Source organism: Phalangium opilio, unplaced genomic scaffold (assembly GCF_054372755.1).
Source record: "Phalangium opilio isolate 3A_F unplaced genomic scaffold, DU_Popi_V2 ptg000081l_1, whole genome shotgun sequence".
Lineage (NCBI taxonomy): Eukaryota > Metazoa > Arthropoda > Arachnida > Opiliones > Phalangiidae > Phalangium > Phalangium opilio.
The window spans coordinates 1,741,786-1,756,779 of NW_028324188.1; the positions used below are offsets into that span (position 1 = coordinate 1,741,786).

The window sequence follows — 14,994 nt, forward strand, 5'->3', positions numbered from 1 at the left end:
AATTAGGCCTACGTAGATAGAGCTGAATGTGGGCTTCAAATTGGTGCGCATTAGATCGAAATCGGACCAGAATTAATAAAGTTATTGCCAATTTTATAAACAAAAGTCGCTCCCGTAGGATTAGCATTACCCTGGTGGGTAGCTTCACCCTGTAAACACGGGTGTATTGCGGGCTAAACATTTCTACAGGCGCTCCTATTGTGCCTGTAAACGTGAAGTCGCGCAGCTTGTAGCAAGCAAGATTGGAGAAGTAAATCGGGCCATGGAACAGGATATTTTATCTGATAAACGTTTGGCTGGTAAAAAGTTTTGGCGATTATTTAACCCGCCACACCCATCTCAGACCCTGGCGGCAGTAAAGGCGGAGGATGGTTTTAATCTTATATCAGGTCCAGAGGCTATTAGATTACGAGTCTCGGAATTCTTCCGGGCCGAGGAAGAAGCTTTCATAAAATGTCACGCGTTCCTTCCCGGGCTGCAAGCCGGTGTAGAGATACAGTATGACGACTCTCTCCACGATGATATTCATCCCCATGAGCTTGATACAGTTCTCAACGCTCTCCCCACGGGGAAGGCGGCGGGTCCTGACTCTATTTCGTATGATCTCATAAAATCCCTGAACGGGTGCTCGCGTCGGGTATTGTGCGAATTATTTAATGGAGTCCTACGAAATTCGACTGTCCCAGAGACGTGGGGCCTCACGGAAATAAAACTGCTGTACAAAGGTGGAGGAAAGGACATTGAAAATCTGGGCTCGTTCCGGCCAATTGCCCTATCACAGTGCGTCTCTAAGGTGTTTGTCGCAATTCTAAAAACACGCTTGGAACATTTTGTTGAGAACAATAATATCTTAGGGGAGTTACAGAACGGGTTCAGGAGGGATAGGCGAGGGGCTGATAGTCTATTTATAGTATGCCAGTTGTTGGACATTGCTCGAATTGAACAACGTTCGGCGTTATTCGCTTTTCTGGACCTACGAAAGGCTTACGATAGCGTCTGTAGGGCTCGGTTGTGGGCGTTACTGGTGACCCTAGGCATTCCAGGTCATTTTGTTACTCTCTTGGCTCGGCTTTATGAGGATGTAAAGTACCGGTATTGGTTTGGGGATGTGGTTACAGATTTCATGTCCAGTGGGGTGGGTTTAAAACAGGGGTGCCCTCTGTCTCCTCTCCTTTTTGCACTATATCTGGAACCTCTAGACAGGGCCCTACGGGCTTCCAACCTCGGTTTTACGCTTAGCTACCCTGGCAGCGCGACGCAGGACTATCGGATAGTGGGTGGATTTTTTGCGGATGATATTTTTGTTGTTTCTGAATCGCGGGTAGGGCTGCAAGCCATTTTGGATGAGGAGGGTGCCTGTCCCCTCTGTGGGGCGGAAATAGAGGACGTCGAACACGTAGTGCTGTTTTGTCCGGCTCTAGAAAAAGCGAGAGCACCGTACCAGAGGCTTGGGCCCGTGTCCCTAGCAGATAGTTTGTCTCTCGGAGATAGGTCAAATATAGACATTATTAACACCACTAAAAGTATTCTTGCAAATTGGGCAAAAGCGCGCTCCCATGGCCCCATGCCCTCTTAGAGGGTAGCGCTGTATATAGATTAATTATTGTAACTCAGTCTCGTGTGGTATTGTAAATAGTTTTGTTATTAGTTTTTTTTTATTAGTTTTTGCCATTGTAAAGTGCATATTGCACCGTTTCGTTTTTTTTCATTTTTTTCCGGACCTGTGAACCCTCCTTTGAGGGTTCCTCCCTGTTTCAAAAGGGATTTTTTTAAAAATTGGGTCAATAAACCATTCATTCATTCATAGAAATAGCATGGGCTGGAAAACCCCTAAAAGTCGGCTTCCCCCTATTTCACGTTATAAACTATTAAATTTAAAAAATTGTATTTATTTTACTTCTGATGATTTAAAGAAACTACACCGCGTTTCAACGTTACTTGACAGCGTTATTAAAGTTAGGTAGGTCAATTTGTAATCTATCACTTTGTAGTCAGGTTGTCTAGGGCGATATTAGACACCTGTTACTAGAGAGAAACGTTTCCCACGGTCAACTGACACCAAGGCGCTTGTAAAATCAACCGAGCGAACTAAATACGTCCGGAAACTAAACTGGCTACCGATTGGGAACCAATAAGAAGGGGGAGGGGTCAGAGATGCCTCGACACGTTTCGAGGATGATCTCGAGAGTCGGACACAATATGACATAACGTAAGTATGGATAATAAAGATATATTCGAGGGTCAAAGGTCAATTTAGTCTTTGGCGTCCAAGTTTAAAGACAGATACTATTAACTTATAATTTCAAATTTTGGGGTAAAATAATGGATTCGATTTAGGCTTAGCGACGCGTTTGATAATACGATGTTTATGGATAATAATGTTGCAATATTTTAAATTTTAATTTAGTTCGTTTTAGGCTTAGCAAAGAGGCGTTTACTCGGCTTTGAACAAATATATTTACACTTTTAAAAGGGATCAAACACTATAGGTTATTTTCCCACATACAAAATATAATTATAGAAACCTTATATAAAAGTTTGTAAAAACAAATTGATTTTTTTTTCTCTCTCTCTCTAGGGTGTAATCTTGAAAGTTACGTATTTTTCTATGGTAAAACGTGAAATAGAAGTCCCTTCTTAGAGTGTGAATGAATAAGGGCCCGCAGGCTTATAAATTCAAAGAGAAAACAGAGTCGAAACGTGAATAAAATTTTGTATAAAATGCATGCAAATTAAGTTTACGCAAAAATCGGAAACGCGGAGCACCGCGAAACTATTGTATTCTGCCTCGGAATATTCTAGAATACGAGTTTAGAATATTGTAATAGTTTCAAATCCCAGCTGATTAATTTTCATAGCGTGTCATTAAAAATAAACTTTTAAAATTACTTTAGTTCTGTACGTTGGAAACATTTGTTAAACGATTTTTATAAATATTTAGATAGGTTAATAATTTTATAGAAAATTATACTAGGAAAATTTATATTCTAGGTAGACGGGGTAATGGCATCTCATTGCCTTTAACCGTATTAGCATTTATCAGAGGATTATAAGGAGTGTCATTACTCTATGGATATTAAAGGAAAAGTTCGGGTGAACTTAAATATAAAGGGAAAATATATATTTAAAAAAGATAAATGATCTCTTATTACAAAATAATTTGCATTTAATTTGTCTTAAAAAATTCAAGGAGTACTGTGCCATCCGCCATTTAGTGGCGTCTGCTAAACCGAACCTACCAACCACTTAACTTTGCCTCTCTCAGCCTGTGAGGATTCAACAACTTTCCCTTTAAATAAAAGCAAAAAAAAATTTTAGAGCTCGCACGAGCCCTTTTATCTCGAGAGCTTTGAAAATATTGACTGGCGCGTGCCAACTTTGAAACCACTCGGAAATCTCTCGCGCCAAAAACTCACGCGCTTTTTTATATACACATATATACATACAAGTTATTTTTTATGTTTTTGAAAGAAAAATACTTGTAAAATATAAAGTGACGTCATAGCCCGTAACGTTTTTTCCGTTGGTTTAAAATGAATTTAATATTTTTAACAAGTAGTCGCGTCGCGCAAGATACCGAAGCTAAAAGAATACCGGGACTGACTGACAAACTACGGTTGGCCATGGGTCCTAATACAGGCGAGTTTGTTTAAGGAGATACTTAAGTCGGTGGTGGCAAACAAATATTTCTTTTCTACTAAGCGACCGATTTTTACGGCTTATCTTCAACGCAAACAAAATAAACAATTTCGGAAGGAAATATTATAGCCGTGTCTTCTCCTTCCTAAACAAAATTTGACCGCAAAAACAACCACCAAAATCCGTGGAGGGTTTTTTTGTACCAAAAACAATTGAGGTTTGTAACAATATTTTATATTGAAATCTTCCGTAGTCTGAAGGTTAACCCCGTGAAAGGAATGCTGGGTAAAGGGGTTCACACTCAGAAGCGCAGAGAAAAACAATTGCTAAGCCTATTTGGAAAATTTATAAATTAACGAGTAACTCTTTGTTGTGATTTTAAAAATTATTTTTAAATAACTTTTGTATGTTTAAAATTAAAAGAAAAACATAATAGTTAATTATTCTTTATAGAATCTGAGCCTAATTGTTCAAAATTCTAATTGTTAAACTGACAAACGCGGCGGTTATTTAAGAAAAACAAAACGAAGAAAATAAAGTTTCTTTGAAAGAAAATTCTATTCATTTTAGAGCTCGAATTTGTAATTGACGATAGGGGCGTGGCCTTCTTTGAAAATGCTGAATCAATTTCGGGGGAGAAGGGGGCGATAAGGAAGGGTCAGAAACATTTCCCCGAAGGTCCAAAAGATCCCCCGAAAATTCCAAAAGGAACCAAACCGCAATTTTGAAATGAAATATTTAGGAAATAGCTCTCAAACTAAAATTAGATTAAAAATCTCAGCCGTAAAATTCTCCAAAACAAAAATAACCGAATTAGTCCATCCGTTCAACCAACCTCTAGAAATACTACTTTCTTTCCTATCAGATTTTATAAACATAGTAATCCGCCTAAGCTTTCGCCCATTCATCAACTCAATTCGTATCGTTGTATAACAAAGAGATACCGAAGTAATTTAGTTAAGTTTGAAAAATGTTTTCCAATTTCCTTATTTCTAGTTCGATTTTGAAGGAATTTGAACGGTTTCGAAGCTGGTAACAAGTTATACAAGAATCAGGTAACGATTTTCAAATACGACAATGTCAAATAAAATATTTATAACCGTGTCAGTATCCCTTTAAAAAATATCACGAGGGCGCTAACTTTAATCAGAATGTATTTGAAATACGAGTTTATCTCCGGAAACATTAGAGTAATAGAGTTAGTAAGTTCAAAGTCACGCGCCTGTAATTATTTTAGTACTAAGAAAGGCAAACTCAGCTACGGCTAAGCCATTAGGTTAAAATAGTCCATCGACGGAATAAGAAACGCGCGAGAACGTGTTTTCTTTAGCACGCGCTGTCTACCATCTTAAAGAGTCAACCGCAGTTTACCCCACTCTAACGCTGATATTTGAATCGACAAACCTCGAATATTACGGCAAATTCCGGTTGAATCGCCAACGAATAAATTGACTACAACAGAAACTAACTTCCGAATAATATTACAAGATACATTTCCTAAGCGGAAAAACATGTTTTAAACGAGCCTTCCTCAACCCGGGGTCCCTTTTAAATAGAAATAACTAGAGAGGACCGACAGTAGGAAACGCTCTCCTTATAGAGGGATAGTTTTCAGCTAGGATTAGGAGGGAATTTGTCTTTCTATCGGAATTATTACACTAGGAAGTTTGTGGTCACTCGGTTCGCTTCACTTGACCCCAAAATAGATAGGAATTCTGTCGGATAATTATAGACAATATTGCGGTAGTAATGCATTTTGCATTAAGGACACACCGGGGCCAATAACACTAGCAATTTCTCCAAAACAGAAGACAATCTACTACAAACGATACCATAAGTAAGTGTTTTCTGATTGGAAGACTCCTTGCACAATTGCAATATTAATGCCAAAAAACCCCAATTTGAAATCGTTTAATTATAATGAAAAAATCCCAAATTTCTCGGCTGTTAATTTAAATTACGAAAACGTAATTTGAAATTTCATAATACAACTCTATTTTTAGTCAAATTTTAGAAACTTCGCAGGGGTCAGAAGCTGTAATGGCAGCTCGCACAACCCCAGGGTAACTTCTTACCTTACGGAAGTCAAGTAACCGCGTATTCTCTGTTAATATTTTAAAATAAAATTGGCTGGCCACCGCTAACTTTTAATCCCCCGGAAAAGCCCAAACTTAGTCGATGAACTTTGTTCTAAAGAATAAGCACGGTGTACCGTATCACTGGTCAGCGCTTTTAAAAGGGGGGATAGGCCTTGTACGCCTAAAGATAATGGTGTAAAGCGACCTGGTTATCCGGTTTAGGTAATTCAGGTTAGGCTTAAGGTGTGAGTGTGTGGAATTTTTTTGGCTTCTTAAACTTAAAAACAGAGAAACGCTGGCTTTAAATTTAATGAAATTGGATTGTCTCTAGGGGGAGGGGGTGATATCATTCATCCATGAATATTCAACGCTAATTAATAGAAATTGCATCAATAAGTTTATAAGTGATATGTTCCTTCCGTAAGTATGACACTATCCTTACTTCGTAATGCCAGCTCGAGAAAGTTCTAAGGAGAACGACGGAAGCGAGGATTGAAGTCCTACACTCGGTGGTGGTTAATTAATTTTGCAGGACTTCCATCTAGCTCCTATTTAGTCTGCATTACTAATTAGGCCTTTGACAGCAGCGCCTCATGCACCAGGCGTACGTCGCTTTACCCTTCAAATCTATGACCTACCTAGGCTATCACTTCAAAATTACAAGCTCCAGTTTCCAAGTTACCAGACTTTACAAACTTATGGATGGCCAACATATCTTATGAACTTATGATGTAACCAAGGCGGGTTTCATTTTGGTTTTCAGGCGATTATTGAATAAATTCATTTTTGACTATACTATAGGACAGGTAGGTAACCTTTAGTTTCAACAGGAAATTAAATTTCTAACGCTTGAGTAAATAGTAAGTACAATCGCATTGCGTTAATTCGTTGTTGGAAGGTTACGTTATTTTACTTTACAGTTTAGTACGGTTAAAGGCGGGGGGATGCCATTTCTTTATAAAGAGAATCGAGGTGGGTTATAAATTATAATTGGATTTAATTCAAAATTATACAGGTATATTACTTTAATTTATGTTATATTAATTCGACTTCCAAATATTTGGTAGTAATTGTTTGACAAAAATATATGGATTCTACAAACGCGATGTGATTCTTCTTAATTTCAAAAATACATTAAAGTCGTTAAGCCTAAATGCCTTAAAAATTAAGTTAATTTATATGAAAATTGTTAATAATAAGCATTCCATATCCATTTACGCCATGTATATGTAGCTATATGCATCACTCCAATGCACCACGTGTAAAAGGTATAGAAGAACTAGACGTACGCGTAGAGGTTGAGGGTACGTCTTGGAGTACTTAGTAAAAATGATATTTCCGAGGCGTTATATAAACCCCATTTTTGAAAAAACCCACAAGAGCTTGTCTAAAACTCTAAAAAGAGGTGAGATACGTATCGTCTCATTCGGAGAACTCAATACCCTTGAAGCTACAGATATTAAACACCCCCAAAGACGGTAGGAGTGTAGCACGGGGCAGTCCGCCTTTCCCAGCGTTACCAACTCCAGTTGATTATATAACGCGACTTAATAAGCCCTCCCCAAGGAAAAGGAGTCGAGGAGAGAAAAAAAGGAATCTGTGATCACGTAAAAGCGCGCTTAGGTGAGCGGAAGCCCAAGCAAACTTCATTAGCTTTGAGGAGCCCATGGACCCCCACGCCCCAAGTTCAAATAGCCCAAACGAATACCCTCAAACGGGGCCTTCAACCTATAATGGACTTAGAAGTCTGTAATACTGAAGTGATCTATAGCCGATAATTCTTAAATTTTTATTGCCCTCCCCCTCCCATGGGTTTATTGTTGACGTCACAAAAATGCGTTCAGAGACACATACCGGAAATATCGGTTATAAGAATTGGTTCTTCTCGTTGAACACACCGAACAACTTTATAATTTTGAATCTTAGGGTTTTAAGTGTTACGTTAACATATCCCTAATAGTTGGTGACACTTCCCCTTTAAAATATTTGCTCCTGATAAACTAAGATAAGTAACTAACCCTGCCAGTAAACATTTCTTTGACAAAACTTCGAATAATGTACTTCCATGAAGACGCTATCATTCGCGGTTACTTTAGGGGCTAGATAGCAGTTAGGTAGATGCTTTAAGATGATAAGACTATGGGAATAAAGTATAGGAGAAAATGTATAAGAAGGCGGCAGAGGGGCCTGAATGAAAATCCTATGGGAATCAAACTCGGCTTTTGAAATTAAATTTTAAACTTATATACGTAGGAAAGTTAATATATTCTGAGGCTCTTATTTTAATTGTTCGTTTATAAATAGAACCTAATTTCGAAAGCTTTAATAATATATCATTTTAATTGCAAAAATGTAGACTTTTCATCGTAAAATTAAAATAAAAATAAGCTAGATAAATTAGACCGGCCCATTATATCTGTTGAGTGCCAAGAAACACGTGTTAATCCTATGGAGATGACGTCTATGAATAATTCGCTCAATTACTCGGGTCTTGATTGTTGTAACCCCCAAGTATTTAGTATCGTTGGAAAGCTGAGAAATTGGGCTATAACATACTCAAAGGACATCCCCGTATCTCTTATAGAATTAGAGAAATTCTAATTTTAATAATTATTTTCCTTATTTCGCCTACAAGTTGGCTTGCCCCTTGAACATTAGTGTATTGCGGGTTAAACATTTCTACAGGGGCTATGGAGTTTAACATGGAGTTGTTTCACCCTAAATGTCGGCTTTGCCCACTAGCAGAAATAGTTTCAACTATTAATTAATTTGCTTAATTACTCGGCCCCTGTTTGTCGTAGCCCTAAGTTTTTAGTATGGTTGGATAGGGGACAAATGGGGCTATAACATACTCAAAGGTCATCCCCGTATCTCTTATAGAACCAGAGTTACGAGCCTCCAAAGTGATCAGTCGAGATTTTTGAATTCCGATTTAATAATAAATTTTAAGTGCAGAAATATTAAGCCTAATTAAGCCAAAATTAAAAGACGGACAAATACGGCGAATGCATTAGACCAATATCACGATTAGTATAAGAAAAAAACAAAGATCTAAGGAAAAAAAACAAAGACAAATAGAAGTTAGTCTGCAATTGGTGTTAATGTCAAGAGAAACTTTTTGGGCAAATGCCGCTTCGACGAAACGGAAACACTGCTGTATTTGAAGGTACGTGTGCGTGGGAGGGGGGGGATACCGTGGCCCCACATTTCAGATTTTGGGCCTTCTAGATCTAGTAATAACACCAATTTCGGGATGATTCCCTTTGATATAAAAACAGGGGGAGAGGAAACGGAGGCGGGCTGGAACCCCACACTCAATATTCTCATTATTTGAAATAAATTAAACCGAAGTTAAATCTACACCTTTTTTATGATTTTCATTGGAACGTATGCTTGTACTGGTTGATAACTTTTAGTCTATTTCTCTTCACAAAACCAATGGTGCATTTGGTCTAAAAACTGATCTACTTAATGAGAAGGAAGTGTACATTGAAACTAATCGAGTATACTTCTTTCTAAGGCTACATTTGGTCTAAAACTGATCTACTTAATGAGATGGGAGTGTACATTGAAAGTAATCGAGTATACTTCTAAGGCTACATTTGGTCTAAAAACTGGTCTACTTACCTTGAAACTTGTAAGAATTATTATACATTCGTCAGCGGTCCTGAAAAAAATATTTAATATTTGAAATCTTTTGTAAGGTTTGCAAATTGTCCTTCAGATTAAACCGTGGATATTAATTCAAATTAAGTTTTTAAAATTTAGGTTCGGTGATTACGAAGTCCCTTATTTAAATAGGTCTAATTGTCCGGAACAATTAGTATTGGGTTCGATCCTTTAATGGCTTCCCTTTCGCCAGTCTCTATTTAAAACGCGTCCGAAGTAAATTAACATAACATTATGAAATTAATTAAAAATCATGCAACTCTAATTTCACCTCAATAATAATTCCAACCAAATTTTGTTATAAAATTATATAAAATTAATTAAATTTCTCTTTGATAACTTCGGATAAATAAGTATTAATTTACTTCTGTTAGTAGCAATTGCCATTTCAGCGAAAATCTCAACTCTCCCCCTTTTCCCGGGTCTCAATGTCTAACTAATTGAAAATTTAGTGCGTTTAAAAGAGTCCACGCATTAAGAGTGGACAAAGGGACAATATACATATCAAGACCAAATTAGATAGAAACCTCAAATGCAGTTTGAAAACTTCAATGAATAGAAAATGATCGCGGTGGTTTTAAACCATTTACAAAGATTTATATAGTTTATGAGCACCTTGGTAATATTTGTTGATTTTCACTTAGAAAGATAATACGGATAATAAATTTCAGAGATTACCTAAGCCTAAACACAAATAAACTTAAAATTTATATTTTGTAAACACGAATATAATTTGAAACGCAAAACTAGGCATTATTTATACTCAATTCACATATCTATGAATTTTCATTGTAAATATCTATGTATTTAATACCCGTGGCGCCATCTATTAGTGAAAAGTCGCAACTAAAACCGGAATTACTATAGGGTGAATTACTCTCGCCATCTATCAGTGAAAAGCCGCAACTAAAAACCGGAATTACTATGGGGTGAATTACTATCGCCATCTATTGAGAATGGGGGAATATGAGCTGTCAAAAATGTCTAATTTAATAGTTTATAATTTTAATTTATCTCTTAATTATATCTAATCAGCTAAATAATAGCCCCTAGAATTTACTAATAAATAGTAACGTATTAGTTACTAGTATTTCTACACATGTCTGCAATTGGGGTTAAAATTTTGCCTAACTACTTAAATTACGCTTCTTACCTAGAGTCCCACACGACAATTATCAGTTTGTTATGTAGATTTCACTAAAACTAATCTAATTAACACTAATTATTCTACATAAAACAAGTTAACCGACTTCAACCTGAGGCTGTCAACTGTTTTTTTTTTTTTTTTTTTTTTTTTTTGAGGTTTCAATGCGAATAGGGTCTATGGACCGCGGCAAGGATGTGATTAATCAGGTTTCAGTAGGAGTGTAAGCAGGGGAAGGAAATGAGGTTTACTTGGGAGGTGACGGACGGGGTGTGGGGGTCAAGTCACCTCCGGCGGACACGGGGCAGTCGGCACCTATAGGGTAGGATCGCCGACATGTGTCTTATTCCCTCAAACTTTGCCGCCCAGTAGCTTGGCTTACAGGAGTGCGCCACACTCCCGGCATGGCTGTCAAGTGTCAACTGTCATCCTCCTCGAACTGTCAGTTTTTTGAATTTGAATTGGAAAAAACAAAAATCTACAGGGCTGCCAGATTAGAAAGTTGCGTTGGCGGGAAATCTCAACTGCCACTTATTTCAAAAACATCGTATCGAAGTGACGTTTCGCTGTATAGATACTACGTTTTGGTGTAAGGTAATTTTATAAAGCCTAATATTTGAATTTAATTTCCAATTAGACTTAAGTTAAAGTTAATAAAGGTAAAACGAATCAAATTTAAGCATTTCTGAATCGAAACCGCCTTTTGAAATTAACTTAAAGAACAATTTAAGCTATGTTAGAGAAATTTCAAAAACCAGGTAACTGCAAAAATTCGATTTCATCTTCGTTAAGCCTAATTCATATATAATTGACAATTAGGCCTAATTAATTTAATTAAGAGTGAAAAACTGAAACTGCTAATAAAAATTATACTTTATTTACAATTTTTTTGTTTTACATTGTGACTGAGGAACAAATAGTAGAAATTAGTATATTAGACTAATTATACCTAATTAATAATTGTGATATTAATTTTAATAAATCAATAAACTACTAGACTTCCAAATAACCGGGACTCGAAGATCTCATAATTCGATGTTTACGGAAAAAGAAGGCGGAAACACCAAGAATGCAAACGGAAATAACAGCCAAAATTATTGTTACGGTTAAATTAATTTCCGGATCCGTGGCTTTCTCGGGGGATATACAATTAGTGGCGTTAATCATGTAACCCATTGACCAACCGGCCTCCGCCCCATCAAGCTACAATTTAATTTAAACACAATCAACTATAATTAAGCTTTAAATTAAAAGGGATTTCCGATTTACCTCTTTAACGAATCTTAGATTTTTCCAAGTGTTTTCATCAAATCCATAGCCTTTTTCTGTCAGAAGTAAATCCACGTAATGAGCTTCAAAACAAATTATGTTGGAAATTGTGTCTCCGGCTTTATTATTTTCATAATTGTACTGCATCTCTTCAATCTAATTAAAAAATAATTAGAATTTAAAATTAAAAAAATAATTAGAATTTAAAATTAAAAAAATAATTAGAATTTAAAATTAAAAAAATAATTAGAATTTAAAATTAAAAAAATAATTAGAATTTAAAATTAAAAAAATAATTAGAATTTAAAATTAAAAAAATAATTAGAATTTAAAATTAAAAAAATAATTAGAATTTAAAATTAAAAAAATAATTAGAATTTAAAATTAAGAAAAAATTAGAATTAAAAATTAAGAAAAAATTAGAATTAAAAATTAAGAAAAAATTAATACAATTAAAAATTAAGAAAAAATTAATACAATTAAAAATTAAGAAAAAATTAATACAATTAAAAATTAAGAAAAAATTAATACAATTAAAAATTAAGAAAAAATTAATACAATTAAAAATTAAGAAAAAATTAATACAATTAAAAATTAAGAAAAAATTAATACAATTAAAAATTAATGAAACAAATCTTACTTCAGTCCATTTTTTATTACAAAAGTTGTCTCTAGATTGTCTAAATTCGGTCAAAGATACGTTAGTCGCATTTAAATAATCGGCAACAAAGAAAAATGTAGAAAAAGCCTGAAGGAAAAAAAATTTAATTAAATTTACTAATTTATTTTTGTAATTATTGCTTTTTGGTTAATTAATAAATTAATTTTAAGTTTAATTATGAATATTCTTACGTAGAATTGTTTATTAGTGGTTGGGACATCGGTGGGTGCCTTGAAACAATTACTGTAGTTCTGAGCTTGACATAAAACAGGATCCAAAAGTTGTTGTGTCAAGAAATTGCATTGAGTGCTGTTACTTGTTCCATTGAATGTGAACATAATTGGTTCCTCAATAAATTAAGCCATAATTATGGTAGATTAAATTAAAAAAGTTATTTAAAATTTCATCTACTTCAAATAAAAATGTACCTATTTGTAATTTAAGTGTTAAAAACTGATCTACTTCTTATAAAAACTGACCTATTTTTAATTTAAAGGCCAAAACTGACCTATTTAATGAAATCTGACTAATTTTTAATTTAAAATCTTGATTAAATCTGACCTATTTTTATTTTTAATTTAAAATCTTGATTAAATCTGACCTATTTTTAATTTAAAATCTTGATTAAACCTGACCTATTTTTAATTTAAAATTAAAATCTTGATTAAATCTGACCTATTTTTAATTTAAAATTAAAATCTTGATTAAATCTGACCTATTTTTAATTTAAAATCTTGATTAAATCTGACCTATTTTTAATTTAAAATTAAAATCTTGATTAAATCTGACCTATTTTTAATTTAAAATTAAAATCTTGATTAAATCTGACCTATTTTATATTTAAAATCTTGATTAAATCTGACCTATTTTTAAATTAAAATCTTGATTAAATCTGACCTATTTTTTATTTAAAATCTTGATTAAATCTGACCTATTTTTAATTTAATGTTAAAAAAAACTGACCCACACCCAATAAATAAAAAACAATAAACTATAATTACTTTAACGTGTCTATTTTTGAAGAGATACTCATCATATTTATCATTTCTAGTGCAAGTTTCTCCAAATAATGTTTTGGCATCAACTTTAAATTGATAACCTTCCGGAGAACAAGGTTCTTCCAGTGTTTCTGTTGGATCCAAATTCTAAAAAATAAATTAATTAAAAGCTTAATTATAAATTAACTAATCACCATCAATTAAAATTACAAAAGTCTTACATCAGCTAAAATAGCCAAATATCTATTTCTCATTTCATAAATCCCATAGCATAAATAACTTGTCGATTTTACAGTATGCTTTTTCCCATAGAGGGTTAGGCTTAGTGTTGCATTATCACCGGTACTGATCATTGTGGAATTGCTATTCTCAACGGAATAAGCAATTTGAGTCGAAGCTCCGCCTAAATCTAAAGCAGCGCTGGTTTCTTCCCCAGTTTCTAAAGATTTGGTTATGAAATTTGTGGTAATCCACGCGTATAACCCTTCTTCATAGCCGCTTATAATTTCAGCTTTCTTGTAAGATAATCCACTTGATTTTAGAGCGCATTGAACTGATATTAAAATGGCTTCCGAGAGATAAGGTTCAGTTGCACTGTTTTTTGGTTTTTTAAATTTCTCATTTATTTATTTACTTACTTATTATTAATTAAATTAATTAATTAAACACTAATTAGACGACTTACTTGAGTATTCTAAAGCCTGCAGTTGCCCCCAAAAATATTTGAGTTGATAATTTTTTATCACTCGGTAACTTTGTAGTTACATTTGTTAAACAAGGATATAACGAGGATCCAGCTATTTCAGGGTCAATTTTCGATAAGGGGGCTATAAAGGGGTTATTAATTAAGGCTAACTTAATTAAAATTAAGCTAATTATGTTAATAATTGAAAGAAAACTAACTGTTCATCCTGCAAGTATCAATTTGTTCAACAGAACCAGTGTTAAGGTACTTATCTCCGTGCCATTTATACAAATAAAATTGTGTATGGCTGGAACCAGCGTCCACAACCAGACCATACTATAGTAATAATAATTAAGTTAATTATAATATTTAAATAATTAAAATACGATTGTTAAATTTACATCAAAAGGTATTTCTCTGCCAGTTAAAGTAAATATCAAAATGGGGGCAATTAAACCACATATCCCAATGACAAGGGTTATTGCAAATATCACGCAATAATTCACCATTTTTATCACAGTATTTTATCTTTAGAGTATTAATAATTAACTAATTATAATTGTTTTTAATTAAAATATTATATAACTTACGTCAATCGATTACATTTATTATTTGACAACTGCCCATCGATACTAGCAGACGACCTAACTGAACCCAGTGACCCTGAACCTCCCACTTTTTGGGGGTTATCAGCTGGAAATTCGAAGATAGTTTAAAATATATTAAAATAAAACTCTAAAAGCTTGAATCTTTTTTTGGTATAAAAACACATCAAAACACATGTCTCATTAAAGTTTTAGGTCATTTGGATCAATAGGACAGAGGATATGGCCAATAATATATAGGCCTAA

The 14,994-nt window shown here is 34.2% G+C and overlaps 2 protein-coding genes across 5 annotated transcripts in view; both read right to left on the reverse strand.

Moving 5' to 3' along the window:
• The window catches only part of LOC149653900 (dual serine/threonine and tyrosine protein kinase-like), a 34,800-nt gene extending 24,141 nt beyond the window's left edge, over positions 1-10,659 (reverse strand). For all 3 annotated transcript variants that reach the window (XM_089846854.1, XM_089846855.1, XM_089846851.1), the window contains exons 1-2: positions 10,540-10,659; positions 9,345-9,384 (exon numbers count right to left, since the gene is read on the reverse strand). The gene's annotated coding sequence lies outside the window, so the exon portion shown is untranslated. The remainder of the gene's footprint in view (positions 1-9,344; positions 9,385-10,539) is intronic.
• Positions 10,660-11,385: 726 nt separating this feature from the next.
• LOC149653901 (ectonucleoside triphosphate diphosphohydrolase 3-like) lies at positions 11,386-14,854 on the reverse strand. 2 transcript variants are annotated; one of them, XM_089846862.1, is made up of 10 exons: positions 14,734-14,854; positions 14,545-14,671; positions 14,362-14,479; positions 14,144-14,285; positions 13,680-14,052; positions 13,462-13,605; positions 12,652-12,807; positions 12,440-12,547; positions 11,800-11,955; positions 11,386-11,733 (listed from the first exon to the last, which is right to left on the reverse strand). In XM_089846862.1, exons 2-10 carry the CDS (start codon positions 14,650-14,652, stop codon positions 11,524-11,526), a joined length of 1,515 nt encoding a protein of 504 aa, XP_089702988.1. In that variant the 5' UTR covers positions 14,653-14,671; positions 14,734-14,854; the 3' UTR covers positions 11,386-11,523. The 2 variants fall into 2 exon arrangements, with proteins under 2 accessions (XP_089702988.1, XP_089702989.1); XM_089846863.1 differs by having other exon boundaries at positions 14,545-14,785.
• Positions 14,855-14,994: the final 140 nt, after the last annotated feature.